Below are 19,296 nucleotides of genomic sequence, written 5' to 3' on the forward strand. Positions count from 1 at the left end.
TTTCCCAGAAGAGAAATACTGTGCGTTTGTGTGGAAAAGGGTATTTTTAAAAGAATTTTTAGAAGTGCACAAGCATTTAGATGGCCTTGATATGTGACTCTGGCAGAGAAACACTGTGCACATTTCAGGATGGGAGCGATAGAGACATGAAAACAAAAACTCCTCAAGCTGATGTGCCTCAGCAGATCCTTTTTAATCAAGTCCATGAGAGAGAGAGAGAGATAGAGAGAGAGAGAGAGAGACAGAATGCAGCTGCTAGTTTCATTTACTGGCTCTTAAAATATCACGTCTGCACTGGTAGATTACTATTTATTAAAAAGTAATAAAAAAGAATTTATGCTGCGTACATGCATTCAATTCTGACATTATATTTAAGTATTATCAAAATGGCAAACCAAAGTATAAATCAAAATTACTAGACAGAAAAAAAAATCTGATGTAAGATTTTCTTAATATATTTGAATGAAGTCTCTTATGCTCACCAAGCCTGCATTTATTTGATCAAAAATACAGTAAAATCTGTAATATTTTGAAATATTATTACAATTTAAAATAACTATTTTCTATTGTATTATTAATTTAAAATGTCATTTATTCTTGTGATGGAAAAAATTAATTTTCAGCAGCCATTACTCCAGTGTTCAGTGTCAGCAGCCTTCAGAAATCATTCCAATAAGCTAATTTGCTGATCAAGAAATGTTTCTTATTATTATCATGTTGAAAACTGTTGTGCTGCTTAATGTTTCTGTGGAAACTGCAAAACATGTTTTTGTTCAGGATTTATTTGATGAATAGAAAGTTTAAAAGAACAGCATTTATTTGACAGAGAAATCTTTAGTAACAAAATATCAGTATCTTTACTTCCATTTTTGACCAGTTTACTGCATTAATGAATAAAATCAATTAATGTTTTTTTTTTTTTTTAATTGTAGCATACAGAGTAGTCAACTATATAACATGCCATCATTCTTATAACTCTGAGAGAGTTAATAAACATACATTTAATGCAACAATCAGATCACTCCCCCTAAAGTCTGGCTCATTCGGTTACACAACGCAGCTTAAGGTTTATTTTTATTTATTCACTTCATCTGAAACAGATACATCAAAATTAGGCCAGGATGTTAAACTGATAAGAATCTCAATGTGACTTTTACCTCACATTTCTGTAGCATGTTAATCACATTTTTAATACTGAACCTCATAAGAACACTCTCTATTCTATCTACTTTTCATTTTATCAAAAACCTTTTTCCTTTTCTACCTACTTTTTACTTATTATATAAACAAAACACATTCTACATGTACTATGTTACACTAAAAGGGACTTGTCATAGCACTTATATATTGTTGCTCTTTCGTTGGTTTGATTGCTTCTATTGTCCTCATTTGTAAGTCGCTTTGGATAAAAGTGTCTGCTAACTGATTAGATGAAAAAAAAAAATCTAATAAATTGCACTGTATGGATGGATTCGTAAGAGCGCAGGAGTCAATCAATGAATTGATATAGGTATTTATTTGCAGTCAGGAGGCATAGATGAAACAAGACAACTCTGAAAGACATTGAAGAGTCTATGACCAACAAAAACCATATATGGGTTAGAGACAAAAAAAAAAAAAAAAAAAAACCCTCAATAAAGGCTGCTCCCTCCGTTCTAAAGAGAACCTCACTAGGATACACCTCTGATAAACACACCAGCTCACCCTTCTATATAAAAGAGCTCTGTAATAGTAGATAGAGATGAAGATATATTTCAGAATGTCTTTGAAAGGAAAAGGATGAGCTTGTAAAAAAAATTTAAGCACTGAAAAAAAAAAAAAAAAAAAAAAAAAGGATTAAATAAAAACCATTCAACCCAAACATCATATGCAGATTCAACAAAGCACACTAGCTTGACATCATTTTTAAAATGTGATTTTTAATTCTGTACATGTAATAAATGTGATGACAAGGTATTCAGTGTTGATTGCTTTTAAGGTCACAATTTCGCATGTGCTTGACTTCGCTCACTTGGAAAACCGGTTAAAAATGGTGAGTTTCTAAATATAAGTCCCGCACTCCAGTCTAAGCACAGGCTTCCATTACACAAAGATTAATACCCTAGAGCAGAGAGACGCCACCAGCTCCTTTAACAGATTTAGAACATAATATTAAATCATATCGGATACATGAACAAGCACATGTAGTATACAGGTTTCTACCAGACCATACAGTAAAGAAAAAAAAAAAAAGGAGAATTTAATAGGGAACTGAATGAATGTCTGAATGCTTCTGTAATATATGCCCAATTACTGAACCATCTTTAGGGTTTTGACAACTCCCATCCTCCTGAGAGGCTAATTTGAAATCCAATTTGAAGTCCGGGCATCCATAGGGATCCATATTCTCCATCAGGAGGCAGAAATATCACTAACACATCAGTTTTAGGCATATCTGCGTCTTATAGAGAATGAGGGTGGTAGCAAGGAGAAAAAGGAAGCGCAACATTCAGCTCAGGCTCTTGAACAGCTTTCCCTCTTTCTTTTAAAGATAAGTTGATGCATAGACTTTTATTTCGAATGCTTTCTCAGAGTAAAAGACATTTTGAATGATTAACAGCACACTTCAAACTCCCATAGAGTCTATTAGGTTTTTTGCACACTTTAAAAAGGTGAAAATGACAAAAATTAGATGAGATAAACAGAATAACGAATGAAAAAGGAGAGACAGCATCAGTAAGGCCAAGGCTGAGAGAGATAATCAAAAGGAAACAGAACTTAAGCAGAAAAAAATAAAAAAAAATGAAATATGAATCTAAAAAAAATGAATCTAACTTCTATCTTTTGATTCATATTGGAATAAGATGAGGGATTTCATTTCACTGTATTCCGAGTAGGTCTAGATTAATTTCTAATGCGGTTATTTTTCTGTCCTTCGGTACCTAGAGACCATTAATCAGTGCTAGTGTTTCTCACAGAACACCCAGTACAATCAACATCGACGTTCACAGTCAAACACACTCAAAAACCCAGTAGCTGTTTTGTTCTGAAGAAGCGGTTTAAGATCTATTTGAGGCTTCGCAACCTGATCACAGATCAGCTCTAGAGCAGTAACAACAGCATATCTCCTTCTCTATCACACTCACGCACACACAAAGTCTCACGAGCCTGTCATCGAAAGAGAGGAGGAGAAATTCGGGTCAAAACTCTCACCACTAAAACCAACAGAACACTGTAATCTGACGGAGCAACATTTCCTTTACAAGGTGGCTTCTTCCTCAAGAGTCACGTGGATGAGATTATACTTGAGGGAGAGAAGATGATGGGCAAAGGGATTTTGTTTATTATGTTAAATTAAAAGTTAAAGCGCTTCTGAGTACAGAGCCAAGGGAGGAGAAGTGGGGACCTGATGCTCCTAGCTCAGGAGCTGACGAATCTCCTTGTGCATGTGACACAGGAAGTCCACGTAAGAGGCCCCACCACTGTTGCTCTTATCTTCCACCAGGAAGTGCTTGAAGATCAGCTCCAGCTTGTCTTCCTGTTTCACCACCATGAGCTGAAAGACAATGATTATTTACAAGTATATTAATTTAAAAGTACTTAAGAGTAGTGAAATTCTGAATATAAATAAAAAATACATAAAATTCAATAAATGTATAACAACAACTAAATGAATGAATAAACAAAAAAATACAAATTAAAATATAAAAAAAAAAAAAAAAAGTTTTTTTTTTCCTATGAGGACTCAAATGTCACCCTGTAATCACGAGTGACAAATCATTACAGATGAACATTAGTCTGGACGGAAAACTACTCCCTTTTTCCCCTAAATCAAGGTCATGCATAATTCCTGGATTATCTTGACTTCCTGATGCTCGTTTCATTTGCTAATAATTTTATTGTACTGAGGAAAAAAAAAAAAAAGTTCAACACAAGTGTCCTAAGCTTTCAGAAAAGTAAACAATCTTTTCAGATGCATGAATCACAAATATCTGCAAAAGCATAATATCAAGCCCTGTGACGTATTTACCTTCATGTATCGTGAGCGCTGTGCCCTGACGGACTCGATAATCTCCCTTAGTCTCTTTGAAAAAGGATTATCCAAAGCCGGCAGAGAGGTCTAGATCAGCAAAACACACAATAAAAATTGCAAATGTTCACATGTTTTTAAAAACAAAATGCAACATGCAAAAACATGTCAAGCATCCATGGTAAAGGATTCAAGTTTCATATGTGCTCATAAGTAATACTCGAGCTATATAACTGCTTCTGTACGAGATAAAAAAAATCAAATCATTTATTTACATTATATATATATATTTATAAGGAGTCGTACCATGTTGGGGTCTATCTGGCTGAAGGCCGGTGTGCCAAAGATGTTCTGAAGCAGCTCCTGTTGGGCACTGACACCCACCCAAAGGAAAATATTCAGTCCGTTCTCTAACAGGTACACTCCTCCCCTAGACAGTCTCTCCTCTGAGTCTCTCACTGCCATAGGCAGAGCCATGCTCTCAACATCCAGCTTTTGCTGTTGAGAAACCAAGAAAGTACCGTAACTGTCACAGCTTAATTACAAAATCAAATGTGCTGATATTACGTTGTTTGTGTCTCACCAGCGGAAGCAGATGAGGGTAGAAGAACACATGGCTCTCGGCCACATCCATAGTGCTGACCAGCTGTCTCAGGTAGGCACGGTCATCCAGGGAGACGTCCGCCCCGGGTTGCAGAACGTCACTCTTCAACACACAGTTCAGGTACACGGGCAGCAGCTTCATACATTCTGGTAAAATCAACTGTATGCAGACAAGTAGATAAGAAAATATCAGCACAATGTAGGATGTGACAAGTACTGAAGATATTTAATCATTAACAAAACGGATTTGTGTGTTTTTGTGTGGGGTTATGGCACTATGATTTTCTATAGTTACCTGCCCTGCTGAAGATGGACTGGCACAGTTCTTGCGGTAACAGGCTAAGATCTGTGCACACTGATTCACCAGACTATCACGGACATTCTTGGTAGGACTGCTGAGTACACTCCGATACGCTGTAAACACATACATCAACATAATCCTTAAACTCAAATCAGGTCCCAGAACACATCATTAAAAAGTAAACTATCTATCTTCGAAACATTTTCATGAAAATGGCCTATATTATGAGCCTCCACTGAGATGCCAAATAGGTAAGCGCTAATGGTTGTCAATCATTTTATTTAAAGTTATGACAATTTACATTTTGCAGCCATTACATTTTGTAGGAATAATGGGGAGCTCTACATTTCAAAAACAAAACAAAAACCAAACAAAGCCAAAAGCAAACCAAAACAATCATGCGTAATTAAATGATGCGGAGAGACTATGAAGGGAGCTCTAGGTTTTGAAAAAGCAAGATGCGGAGACACTATGAAGGGAGCTCTAGGTTTTGAAAACACAAACCAAAACAGAAAAGATAGACTGGAAGGGAGCTGTATATTTTGATAAATAAATAAAAAATGAAAAAAAAGCAAAACAAAACACCAAAACAAAAAATGATGAAAAATGAAAAGAAGATATCGAAATAAAAGATGATTAATAAAGAATGGAACGGGAGCTGTATTTTTGAATAGATAGAATGGATGAGATGAAACCAAAAGAACAAAAAGAATCAATAATACTGAAAAGCAAAAGATGATGAAAAAAAGAAAAACAAAACACTCTAGGTTTTGAGATAACAAACAAACAAACAAAAACCAAAGCAATAATATTGAATAGGTAGACTGGAAGGGAGCTGTAGCTTTTGAAAACTATATAAAAAATAAAATAACAGAGGTGGCCCACAGAGCGCTAGTGCAGGAAGCAGTGAGGTGGTGTTTATCCGACCAGTGTGAGAGGATGCGTGTGGTTTCACTCACCATATTTGGCAAAGAAGTTGATGATGGTGTCAGTCTCACAGTTCCTGTACAGGTCTGCCAGCTGAGAGCAGCAGTTCACTGCCATGTTATGGATCCGAAGTCGTCGCTGACCACTGCAGCTGGTGTACAGAACCGCACACTGAAAGAAGAGCAAGAGAACGAGAGTACAGACAAAAAGGTCAGCACAGCTGAAGTCATTAAATGAGATGGAACTCAGTGTAGCTGACACTTCACATGTGTGTGCAAAAGTAGACACACACACACACCTGCATTAGAGCTCCAGTCTCCTCGCTGAGCTTGTCATCATGTCTGAACTCCACGGTTACAGTCTTGTCACAGTCTAGTCCTGCCAGCTCTACATCAGTGGTGTTGCTCATGTAGAAGGCACCAAAGAAGTCAGTCGCCCGGATACCTGTCACAGCACCGCACACCAGTTAAACTCCTTTACATACAGTACATACATTAAAAACTGATCAAAGGTCACATGGCTGGTATGTCTTGGAGATGTGTGTAATAAAATGATAAAACACATTTTGAAATTTGTGCTGATCTGTTGAACACCTTGGTGAGGTAGGAAGTAACAATGCAGACTAAAAATTCAGCTTTGCATCACAGAAATAAATTAAAAATAAATTAAAATAGAAAACAAATTTCCAACTGTAATTTTGTCAAATAAATGCCACCAATATATATCAAACTGACCCCTAAACTTTTGAACATTTGTGTATAAATATTAGGGGTGTAATGATACACGTATTCATGTTGAACCGTTCTGTACGAGGCTTTCAGTTCGGTGCTCATTACAAACCGGACTAATCGTATTACATTTGGAAAATAAAACAGCTTAAAGTGTGTGAAATACAATGTTCTCAGTGCCACTGCGCTCAACAAGGCAGCCCAAACGACGTAACAGGCAACGTGCTGTCTGCCCCGTGATAACCTCCCCTTGCTGGGGTGCGTCGAAAGACACACCCCAGACGATGATCTTGTATCGATGATAGCTAGAGCTATTGTCAAAAACATAAATTGTTGGCAATATTAAGATATTTGGCATTTCCAATTAATGTAGGCCTGTTACATTCTTATTTTTATTAGGCCTATTATTATTGTTATTATTATGATGATGATGATGAAGTTACTTTTATTAGGCCTATTAAATTTAAATTACAATTAATTTGCCCTGCAATAATTACCAAATAACTGACATGCTGCAAGGATAACAAAAGATTAGGCTATATATGTACTCCTCAATTAAAATGTTTTTAAAAAAGGAACTTTAAAATACAGGTCTATTAGCTATACAATGATTTATAGGCCTACAATTAAAATATTTATACTGCAGTCATCAATAAAAATCAATGAAATAAAAAGCACCAGCTTTCAAAAACAATCTGTTTAACACAAAATACGTTTCTTCTCATTTTTTTTTTCACTGTGTAATATTAGAAATATTAAGGGACTAAATTAAAACCGTAAGCTATATACCGTTATCAGCATTATGTTGAAGTAGATTCGTCTCTCGTGGTTGAGAGAATATGCGGCATCAGATGCTTTAAGCTCCATCATTACTCCTTCATTAAGTTTTTACTTTCACTTTCTGTATAGTGAATTGACTGAGATTAAGACGTTCACCGGCATAACTCCTGCGCAAAATTTGCACGTTGCTTGTGTGTGATATACATTGGCTCGCCTTCATGGTTTAAAACAGAAATATTTCCAACTTTGCGACGTAACCAACTGCCCTTGAATTTTGTGAACCGTTACACCCCTAATAAATATATGTGGTAGGTAAATGGCAGGATGAAGAAAAATCAAGCAATAATTAAAAATCTGGTGTACAGAGCTGTGTATTCACCTGTGCTGGTGCGGACCCTCATCACTGCATCAAAGCCCACCTGCTTCTGCACATCTCTCCTCAGGTCGTTGAGAAAACGCTCCTGGTCAGATGGAGCCTGAAACAAACCATAGTCTCTCTAATCACAGTGCATGTTGTTTTTGGTTAAGAAGATTTCTTTGATCTGATCACGTATGTATTAATGACTAGACGGTACAGTTCTCTCATACCTGGAAGTAGGTGTATTTGTAGATGGAGCCGCCTGTTGAAGTGGGGACCACTCCTAATGTTGCTACATCAACATACTGGTTGGGAAAGAGGAAGAGGTCCACACAGCAACCCTGTGCGACACACTCCTTGGCTAGAGTGTTATAAAAACTAACTTGGGGCTGGAATAATGTCTGCAAAAGAATGATGAGATGAGAACTTCACAATGTGCCGTATGGAGAGGGTCCTTTAAAACTACCTAATAAATACCACATTAGAAAGCTTTCTGTAACAATGTTCCCATAGCTGTCAAAGTCTTGATGACAAAACATTTTCAGCTGCCGCTGTGCTTTCAACATTGTGTTTTTCAGAGACACACACTATGTAATAAGCAGTAAAGATTTGAGAGGAAGAGGTCATGGTACCTTTTCTTTATCAGTGCCCACTAGTTTCTTATCCTCCCTGTTCTTCAGTTTGCCTGGAGCCTCAGCAATGGGAAGAGACGAATGGAAAACAAAAAGCTTTCCAGCACAGTCTGCAGCCTAGATGACAAAGAAAAAAATGTCACCGTTACTGAATTATTCCACTCCGAGCGGACACGAAACACTCAAACCAAAATAAAATGTAAAACCAAGTTTCTTCCATTAACACTGTATACAGAAATGCTCTATTTAATTACTACAAGGCCACAAGGTTGGCATCATTTTCAATTGCAATGCGTTGCAGGAATCATTAACATTCATATGATGTACACTCACTATGAACTATGAAATTTGCACTGATGCAGTAAGATCAAATACCTTGAGTGCTTCTAGCCCGGCCTGAATGACAGGCCCAAACACAGTTTCCGTTTCCCGTGTGTCTGCAAACATCTCGGGGATCTGATCCAACAAACTGGTGGCAACATACATTTTCATAAACAATATACTTTGATGATCAAAAATTCAGGTATCCTAGCTTTCACCCTAGCTTACATGGAAAAAAAATCTACTAAATAGTGGATGTTAAAGTGTACTCACTAGAAATACAATGCCATTCAAAAGGATTTTTTTAAAGAAATTGAAAACAGTTATTTTAAATTGCAATAAAATTTGACTACATTACTGTACTTTTGAGGAAATAAATGCAGTCTTGGTGAACAAAAATAAAAAAATAAAATAAATAAATAAAAAACTTTTGAACAATAATGTACAAAAACTGAAACCTACCTCTCAATAACCACCCTGGACTCTGAGACACTGACCAGAAATCCATCCAGTAGGGGCACAAACATGTCAGCCACATCTGAAACTACCATCATCTGAGGCTGGGCAAGGGAGGCCTTCACATTATAGAAATGAAGCACTTTATTGTAGGTGACGAAGCCAACTCGAATGTTTGATTCCACATCAGGATTCTCTCTACAGGGACCAATAAAAAGGCAATATCACAATTACACATGCAATGTTTTGTTGCACATGCAAAATAAACATAAAAAATCTCTCTGCAGATATGAATGAATGTTCTGTGTTATTCTGATCGTTCTGCTTCTTGTTTAAACTCTCACCTTGGCAAGTAATCCAACAGTGTCTTCAGCTCCTGACATACAATTCCCACCGTGCCATTCTTCACAGCATTGTAGGACACGTCAATCAGGAAGATGAAGGCTGGCGGCTGAGGAAACTTGTTGTTCTGTCAATAAAACATATTTAAAATTAGCAATCCAATACATATTAGCACAGAATTTTCTTAAGATTGTAGTGGCATGATAGGAACATATACTAGGGATGCACCGGTTGACCTGCCATAAATCAGAACCAGCTGGTTTTTGCTTAAAATGCGCGATCGGCAATTGGGCGATCGGCAATTTTTTTCCAATTGTAATCATTCGCAATCTACATTGTAATCATTCGCTATCATGTCATTTGTGTGGAAGTATTTTGAAATCTGTGCGCAGGACACGGGCAGCCGTACAGCACTAGAGGAGGCACAGATAACAAGAAGCGAACAGCTGTTGGTGTACTGGCGGACAAATAAAAGCCGCTTTCCTGTGCTCACTAAAGTTGCGCGAGCGTACCTGTCCGTGCCCTGCACAAGCATAGACAGTGAAAGGTTGTTCAGCTCAGCTTCTCATGTGTTGGATGAGAAACAAAACAAACTAACTTGTGACAAAGCTGAAATGCTTTGTCACAAATTTAAAAACTAAAACAAATACTGAATGCTGATTGAGAAACATCTTTGTTTGGATTATAGAATGTGTGTTGATTGTGTTGTTTGGATTGTAGAACTATGCAGTTGTTGCCTTTCATTTCAGATGGTTACAGATATTGTTTTCAATAACCAAAAGCCAGTTTGGCCTGTTAAATACCAAATAAACATCTTGTTTATGTATACTTTCCTTCTTTCTTGTTTGTTGCTTAAAGAAAAAAAAAATCGTAAAATCAGTATTGGAATCGGCCAGTTTGCTTGTAAAAAAAAAATTGGTATCAGAATTGGCCATGAAAAATCATGATCGGTGCATCACTAACATATACTGTACCTTACAGTAGTCCACAGTAGTCATAAAGTCATAACTGCCCATCGAGAGCTCTGGTCGGTCGTAGCAGTCCACCCTCTTCCCTGTGTGATCCAGATGCTGGAAGTAATTGGGAGGCACTAGGAGTGGGAAAGAAGAACAGAAACCAAAACATTAGATGTCGATTAGGATGAACTCAACATGATAAGCATGTTACTGGAGCATTACTAACCCTCGGTGACACAGTTGCAGAAGCCACACTGGAAACGACGGCCACCTTCGATAAACTGCATGTACGGGCACATATAGGCCTTACAGCGATTACAGCGGATGGGACCACTTTCTCCATGATCCACGAGATATGGTGGTGTCTGCCAGTGAAAAGGAATGACATGCAATTACACACATATCCTTTTGTATTCATTTTAAAGGAAAACGAATGTGGACTTTTACCTCATCTGGAGGCAGAGGGGCCAGGGGTTTAATGACAGCAGCCAGGGGAACCTGGGACTGTTTGGCCATGTCGGAATTGCAGGGCATGTTGTAGGCTGTACAACGGATGTAGCGTGGACTTGCATTCCCTTTGGAGAGATTAATATAATGCATATTTTAGTAAGAACTATAACATCATGGAATAAAGCTTATCGTTTTACATACAATAAAAAAATAGCATGCACTATACATACAGCAAGGCAATTTTCCATTCCAAACAATGTCTGAAAGTATTTTCTCTCTATTCTTACCTTGATCTTTAACTTGGAATTTGGTGGTGACAAGAGGTGGGGCTTGACCTCTGACCCCTGTAGTAAAAGGTTCACTTCCCTTGTTTGCTTTGTCATCCTCGATAACCTGAATCTGAGAGAGCAAACACCGGCCTATGAAAAAGTGACACACCTTTATTCATGAACAAACAACACACCCTGACCTTTCACCCGATAAGCCTCTTTATGCTTGTATAGAACTAATCCAAACAGGATCAGTAAATTTATAGGTTTAGCACCACATCTGATCATCTAAACCAGATTAAAGGAATATTCAGGGTTGAATAAATTAAGCTTCATTGACAACACCCGATAAATGCATTCCCCATTAGTTTAGCTCTAATACCAAACGCTTTCTTACTGAATAGTCCCACAGACTTTCACAACAAGAGCATGAAGTGCTGCAGGTATGAGCCCTAAACCCAGGAAATGAGTTAACATTTTAAATACATGATTGTATTTAATTGTCATCCCAAAAATGCCATTGATAGAGCTTGAGTAGCATCTAACCCAGAATATACCTTTAAACGATGGGCCACAATGCTTATATTAGAGATAAGAACACGTCAGTCATGCACACACTGTTACTATATTGCATGCAAGAGTGTAAATACGGACGGTTTTGGTTGACACCAATGACCAGTCTAAAAAAAATAGTCAAATGTAAGTCAGTCATCTAGAATCAAAGAAATTAGGACTTGAAGAGACTTCTGTCATCATTGACTCCCCGCATGTTGTTACGAACGTGAATGATTGGAAAACAATCCATTAGACAAAAAATATCTTATGTTCCACAGAAGATAGAAAGTCAGTTTTGGAAAAATATGAAAAAACAACAGAATTTTCATTTTTGGGTGGACTAACATAAGAATTCATGTTATACAAATGTGTCCATCTCATTAAGGAAGTTGTCTGCTACACAAAAGCTATTATGTCAGCTCTATAAGAAGAAGAAATAAAATATTGTTCATCTAGACAGAGTCATTGGCATCCCCATGTGTAAAAACAGAGAAATTGGGATACAGTATAACAACACAGAACAGCAGAGAGACACGAGGCACTTACTGGACTTGGGATTGCGTCTGGGTCTATTCTATGTCTTGTTTTCTGCACAGGCGGCATGTCAGAGGCTTGCTTTACATTTTAACAATTTAGCCAGCAAATTATAAGAGAAGAGAGGGATAGAGAGAGAAGCCAAAACAAAAGAAAAAAAAAAGAGAGAAAGAGCAGAGTAGATAAACAGAAGTGTAACCACAGTTACAGTTCCTCTGTTTTTTTCCAAGCCTATAATTATTGATGATTAATCACACTGTTTAGCAGACAGTGTAAGAGACATGTGTGCAGTTATTGTGAGGCGGCACGTGCAGAGTTTCAAAGCCTTGAAAAATCTATGAATCTGGATTTTATTGTTACTAATAGCCGCCATAATGCATGCAAATGAGACACAGGAGACTCCAGAGCGAAGCCTTTCTTAACACAAGCACATCACACACCTATTTACATAGATATTTATTTTACAGATTGATAACGTACATCTGTATGTGTGAGTGTGTAAGTGCATTAGTACTGAAAATGATGGATAAATATATTAAACAAACACACTTAAAAAAAAAAAAAATCAACACAATAGATGTGTGGGAGAAGGTATGGTGGACAGTGGCCTTGTGTGCATGTCAGATGTGGAGTGTTCATACCGGGCTTGGGATAGAATCAGGATCAAGCCTCTTTGGGGCAGCTGGTGCTGAAGCAGGTGCTGCGGGTGGCGCTCCATAGTTTGGCTGCCCAGGATATGGTCCTGTGTAACCAGGCTGAGGACCTCTGACCTGCCCGAAAGCACCTGGTAGGGAAATTAGCCACATGAAAGCACGCACGTGTAGGGATTTACCGCAGATTCCTGAACCGGCTTTACTGATGAGATGCTCATTAAATATCGTGCCGATATTTATTGTGCATCCCTAACAGTAACAACACTGATGCTCACCATTTTGCTGAGGAGGATATCCCTGCATTCCAGGCTGTGGTGGTGGCCCTGACAGGGAAGCGTTGATAGGACCAGGTGGCATGCCAGGTTGTGTAGGGAGTATATGATTAGCCTGTGCCATTGGAGGCCCCTGTGATGCCATAGGAGGCCCTTGTGATGCCATAGGAGGCCCCTGTGATGCCATAGGAGGGCCCTGCATTCCAGGAAAGGAAGGCCTTGGTGGAGCACCAACTTGTGGTGGAAAACCAGTAGAGGTTGTTGGGGGACCTGAGTGGTAAGGTGAGGGTTGGGAAACTGGCGGTTGGGGCTGCATGACTCCTGGGAGCTGAGATGGAATCGAGGTGGGCGGTGGACCTGCAGGGAATGCAGAGGGCTGGGATGTGGGATGCGGTGGTCTTGGGAAAGAGGACTGCGTTGAAGGAAGTGGGCCTCTGTATGACTGGGTGGGACCTGGATGTACCTGGGCTGTGGAAAAAGGAGGCTGAGAGATAGGCGGAGCTTGAGGGAAGGACTGTGGAGAAACCGGTGGTGGAGCTTGGGGCTGAGTTGGGCCAGCGGAGGAGAAAGTTGGGACAGCATTTTGGAAAGGCTGCTGGACAGGTGGCAGAGCTCCGTAGTATGAATGAGGAGGAGCCTGAGCTAGAGCTTCAGTAGGGGGTGGTTGTGAGGTGGCAGTGGTAGGTGGTGTGAATGTGGGTGGGGCTGAGGTTGTGTAGGGAGCAGACACAGCAGCCTGGGACACAGAGGGAGGGGCTAGAAAAAAGAAAGAACAAACAAACTGTCAAACACAGCGATGCTCTAGATATTTTTATGATGTTAAAATTTTCAAAGAGTTATTTACCATAGCCTGGGCCTGCAGGGGAGGGTGCAGTGGAGCCAACCTGCATGCTGGCCATCTGATTGGTCATGTGCTGCATGCTGACAGGTGGAGCTCCAAACCGCTGGCCATACGGGTGTTGAGGACCAGGCAGATTCACTGCACCTGGAGTGTAAGGTTGAGACACCGGAGGCCTAAACAAGCATTTAAAATAAGATCAAAGTAAGAAACATGACAATGCTGCTAAAACAATGAAAATAAGACTTAATTTGCATTAAATGGAATTTATTTATAACCCATTTATGTAATATCAGCCACATAAATGACAACACATAGGCTAAATTTCTAATAAATTGATAGAAAGGACACAGTTACGTGCTAATATGATGTGTCACTGACCTCTGTGGTGGAGCACCCATTGGTGGTGGTCCATTCTGATTTTCTCCTTGCCCAAACTGAGAATAGTTCTGGGCACCTGAGACAGGTGGTGCCCCTGAGGTGGGGGGTCCTCTCGTACCTTTACAGGACCAGCAATAAATAATTAAATAGTTTATTATCCCAACAACACACATTTTATTTCCAACCTTTTATGATTAACTTTGAGCAACAATTTAAGCAAATAATGCAGCCTAGAATATGGAGACTTGCTTGTTGGTCCTTTTCTTTATTTTTTTCTACTTATTAAGAAGAATAAACAGCTGTAAAAATGTGGGACCTACGCTGAACAGAAGGGAAGGAAAAATATTATAGGTCAGAAAAGTCTTTATAGCTTTTTTTCTTCATGACAATGGGATTATTTTGATGTTTAGAAAAATAAAGGATTTTAGGGATTATTATAATTGTAGATACATTTCTGATGGTAAATATTCTATAGTGAATGGTTTGTACAGATTCTTACAGATCAAGATAAACCATGTATAAAGTTGCAGTTGCTTATGTCACTAGCCAACTGTGTGCATAACACTGTATCGACTCAAAGCCAATTTTATTTCCATTTGGCACTAAGCCAGTGTCAAATTTGGACCCTGTATACAAGTATAACAAACACACAAAAGTAGTCAAACAACTCCCTTGATTCACATGTAAGGGAAATAAAGACCTCGCAATTATGAAAGAATGATTAAAATACTACTGTTCAGTTATATACTAAGAGTATTGATGAAAGAGAAAATGGGGGAAATAGTCTAATTGTGGAAAGATCATCAGCCAGGGAGGATGACAGTTTTTCCCTGTATGCCTTTCCACAGCTGAGTTTTGACTGCATCCTGTGGTTTGATTGCCCAGCCATCCCGCACACTGCAGTCAAAAATGAATTGCAGGGAATACGGAAGAGGACAGGCTGCTAAGCAGAATTAAACCAGTTACCTAGATCAAGAGGAGAGGAGGAGGACAGGTCAGAGACTAAGTTTGTTGCGAGAGTCTTAGAGGGAAAGCTTGCATAAGGAGAATATCCTGCAATACAAGAGAGAGAGCAGTGAAAAATGGGAATGAAATGTGAAAACAGGAGATGATAGGTAAAAAGAGGAGGCTGGGAGGGAGAAATCTGACTTCGCTTGCACTCCGAAAAAGATCTGACAGACTGAACTTAAGCTCACATTAAATTATAATAACCTGTCATAAACACATTTTCTTAACCAGTCACAATCATTTTGTACTTTCACCCCCTTACCTTGCGGTGGACCTTGTTGGTAGGCAGAGCCTGGCCCGTTATAAGGTGCATACTGAGCCGGATATCCTGATGGCACATGGTCACCCCCATATCCTGGCTGGGGGTAGCCCTGATACCCAGGCTGAGGCTGCCCATAAGGAGTGGCCATGTGAGGTTGCTGGTTGACATTCATTCTCAGTTCATCCCTAACCTCTGAAGACAGGGCAGAAACAGAGGAAAAATGATAAAGATAAAGTGAGGAAGTAAATCTATATTTATGAGGTACTGCTTTGAGAAGAGCTTAAGAGGTCTTGTTAGTCTTTCTGATGCTTTCAGGGGTCTAAAGACATTTGCTGCTGGCACAGCAAAACTCCTGACTAATCATTTAAGCTCAGGCCAGTGCAGTAAATGTTGACATAAAAGAGAAATTTGCCAGAAAATCGGTTTCACCCTTCAAGCTGGAAAAGCTTTGGGGTTTTTAAAAGCAAACAACACACAGAAGTTGATGAGTAAACAAATAAAAGGAGAATTTCACATTCATTTTTGGAATCAGAGTCAAAATTACTCATTTATTATTGCAAAACATATTTGTGACCCTGGACCACAAAACCAGTCATAAGGGTAATTTTTTTTAAAAACTGAAATGTATGCATCATCTGAAAGCTGAAAAAAATAAGCTTTCCATTGATGTATTATCTGTTAGGATAGCACAATATTGGCCGAGATGCAACTACGGTACTTGAAAATCTGTCATCTGAGGGTGCAAAAAATCTAAATACTGAGAAAATTGCCTTTAAAATTGTCCAAATGAAGTCCTTAGCACTGCATATTACTAATCAAAAATTAAGTTTTGATATATTTACGGTGGGAAATTGACAAAATATCTTCACGGAACACGATCTTTACTTAATATCCTAATTATTTCTGGCATAAAAGAAAAATAGATCATTTTGACCCATACAATGTATTGCTGGCTATTGCTACAAATATACCCATGCTACTTATGAATGGTTTTGTGGTCCAGACTCACATTTATTACAGATCTCACCCCTGTATAAAGAGAAAAGTGATTCCTTTAGTACTCCAGGGGAAGTATTAGGCCTAGTGGTAAATGTACATATCATCTACACATCAAATCATAAATAAAGCCCCTTAAAGTAATATTTACATCAAATCATAAATAAAGCCCCTTAAAGTAATATTTTTCACAATTAATTACCAAGAAACAGCAATTAATAAATTGAATTAAACATGAATTTTGAATTATTTACTTTTTATTTGATAGAATGATATAGTTTTTTATTGTGAATTGTATTGTATTTTTTTTTAAAGTTTTGTAGAATAGTTTTAACAGTTTTTTAGTTTATTGCAGGAGTTTAGAAAAGCTGTATCACCTACAATACTCAAAAATGACCTAAAATGATGCCAAACAGCTATTTGGTTATTAATAAGCATTAACAAAAAGGCTGCAAGGCCTAGTAAGTATCGTCAGCCAAAGATGATGAAGTTGTTTCAAAATCGGGCAAGTTATTACACGTTGATGATCTGATGGATAAAATTTGGTCTTTGGAGTCATTCATTGTAGGCTAGGAATATGCATTGAGAAAGTAAAAAGATCAATTTTTCATGCCAACTTTAAACTATGAAATATGATCTTCGTTTCCAAACTGAAATTTCAGGCCTGTATAGGCTTAGTATCATTTAAAGAAAATTATACTCAAAATCATAACCTACTTTCAAAGAAAGCACACCCAAATAACATTCACAGCACATAACAGACGTCTGACGTATTTTGTGTTCCACACCCACCCCAAACATCTGAGACTCTTCAACTCACTAGTTCAACAGTTTACTAGAGTAACTCCTGAAGCTGCTTATATAATGGTGTTTAATAGTGTCTCCCACATATCAATTTCACAAACATCAATGAAACAGAAGCGGAGTCAAATGACACAATTACTTCCAGCACATTAGCTTTCTTAACAGAGGTTACAAAAACCCACAAAATTCAGATAGAAAAGTAGTTTTACCAGCAATTATAAAATATCTAGATGTATTTTTTTTTTTTAAATAAATCAGCTTTAAAACTACTACTACTCATTTCTAGCAAATAGCATAGCAAAGAAGTGTTAGCACAGCACAGCCTTGAATAATGTTGAATAATTCAAGGCAATGGACACCGTAATAGTATACAGCATCACATGTGCGAGGACTTACGGAGATAAACATGTTCATTTTCCATCTATCTGTATGAAATGACAGGCCTGCTGGATGACCTGAATATACACAGAAGAAATCGGACAAGTCATATACAAGATCACAACATGAGTGACGACGATACATAAAGGGAAACTCAAGTCGGAGACTCAAACTGGAGTCACAAGTCTCCTGACCAACTGGTTTCCTGCCCTAAGGCTTAAAGACAGTGACAATCACACAAGCAAGTGCCACTAAAAACTGCTTGTCCATCTGTGGATTTTACCACAAAGCTTGCTAGAAAAGCAGCATCCTTTCAAAAATTTACATATAACAAGCATTCATATATAGGGGGCGTGGTTTAAAAAGAAAACATATGGCAGTTACCATAGATACACATTAATTTACTATGGCAAACATAACAGAAATTCTCTTTTTAAGCAGTATTCACAGAAACTTCCATTAAAGTTGTTTAGTGTGTTGATTTAGGTGAACATCCTATTCCCAACTTGAAAAAAAGAAAATTAGTATTTCACACCACCATGTCACGCTTTCACTTTCTTACATAACAATTTGGAAAACAGAAGCAATTAAGAGGGATATTAAATTTGTAAAACAACAACAATAATAATAAAAATCAACAAACTAAAAATAAACTAAGGTGATGATATTAAGACACTAGAATTTGAAATGTCAATCAAGAAGTTGAGAAACAAAATCATAACAGTCAAGCTGATGCATTGCAGCAACGACACATCTGCTATTAAAGCTGAATAATATACTACTGAGTCATTGAGGTACACCACACATTAGGATTTAATAACTGACTTCGTGTTTAAAATCACCGAGTGGCGTATGAGCACATTATATCCACTCACTCACTCACCTCTTGCTAAGCTAATTTGGAATGTTTATCGTTTCTGGTTATCAAAACAGAATCAGTAAATTACCCACTGGGTCTGCCAACACGCATCTCACCTTAATACGCCCTTATATCGTATGAATTACAGCAAAATGTGTCACTTTAATGTATTAAATATGAATTAAACTCCTAAATGACTCGAAGCTGCGGCTCGCGCTGAATGTGCTAAGCTAAGCTAACAGTGACAGCAAAATAAATAACCAAATAAAAAAACAACACAAATATCCGTCGCCGATTAACAGCTCACCTCATAAACAGCTCGAAGAGTTAACGAACGAGTCGTCAGGACGCCGTTCCGGTTCTAAACGCCGCTAAACGCGATAGGGCTGCCGTTCTTTCACGGAAAGAGAGCAGCGAAACGGACGTTTAATCCCTTCCTAGCGTGCACCGGAAGAACTGAGAAGAATGTATGCCACGTCCACATCCGGTCATGATGAAGTAGTAGTTGACGATGGAAGACTTTCACTTTTTGGAAAAATAAAACGGTGGCCTACAATAAGTTTTTTTTTTTTTTTTGAGAGAGAGAGCGCGTTATCAGTAGCTTAATTGCTATCTGACCTGAAA

The 19,296-nt window shown here is 38.2% G+C and overlaps 1 protein-coding gene across 6 annotated transcripts; it reads right to left on the reverse strand.

Annotated features, from left to right (window-relative positions):
- Window positions 1–1,504: 1,504 nt before the first annotated feature.
- LOC109079780 (protein transport protein Sec24C-like) lies at window positions 1,505–19,138 on the reverse strand. 6 transcript variants are annotated; one of them, XM_042735887.1, is made up of 26 exons: window positions 18,980–19,138; window positions 17,832–17,890; window positions 15,636–15,827; window positions 15,332–15,418; window positions 14,366–14,483; window positions 13,991–14,160; window positions 13,150–13,902; window positions 12,863–13,005; window positions 12,234–12,302; window positions 11,151–11,262; window positions 10,861–10,988; window positions 10,640–10,778; window positions 10,432–10,547; window positions 9,460–9,584; window positions 9,122–9,313; window positions 8,714–8,807; window positions 8,339–8,455; window positions 7,937–8,107; window positions 7,728–7,824; window positions 6,139–6,284; window positions 5,873–6,011; window positions 4,908–5,026; window positions 4,593–4,772; window positions 4,316–4,507; window positions 4,010–4,099; window positions 1,505–3,535 (listed from the first exon to the last, which is right to left on the reverse strand). In XM_042735887.1, the coding sequence occupies exons 2-26, from the start codon at window positions 17,854–17,856 to the stop codon at window positions 3,395–3,397; spliced, it is 3,855 nt and encodes a 1,284-aa protein (XP_042591821.1). In that variant the 5' UTR covers window positions 17,857–17,890; window positions 18,980–19,138; the 3' UTR covers window positions 1,505–3,394. The 6 variants fall into 6 exon arrangements, with proteins under 6 accessions (XP_042591821.1, XP_018950440.2, XP_042591823.1 ...); XM_019094895.2 differs by lacking the exon at window positions 17,832–17,890; XM_042735889.1 differs by lacking the exon at window positions 15,332–15,418 and having other exon boundaries at window positions 1,900–3,535.
- Window positions 19,139–19,296: the final 158 nt, after the last annotated feature.

The sequence above is a fragment of the Cyprinus carpio genome, chromosome B12 (genome assembly GCF_018340385.1).
Source record: "Cyprinus carpio isolate SPL01 chromosome B12, ASM1834038v1, whole genome shotgun sequence".
In the NCBI taxonomy this organism is placed as follows: Eukaryota; Metazoa; Chordata; class Actinopteri; order Cypriniformes; family Cyprinidae; genus Cyprinus; species Cyprinus carpio.

Excerpts from the sequence above, each read along its gene's own strand:
- LOC109079780 (XM_042735887.1), bottom strand. The coding sequence starts at position 17,856 with ATGGAAAATGAACATGTTTATCTCC. Across the intron at positions 13,903-13,990 it reads CCCTGCAGGCCCAGGCTATG|CCCCTCCCTCTGTGTCCCAG; the intron begins GTAAATAACTCT and ends TCTTTTTTCTAG. Across the intron at positions 9,585-10,431 it reads CTACTGTGGACTACTGTAAG|AACAACAAGTTTCCTCAGCC; the intron begins GTACAGTATATG and ends TTTTATTGACAG.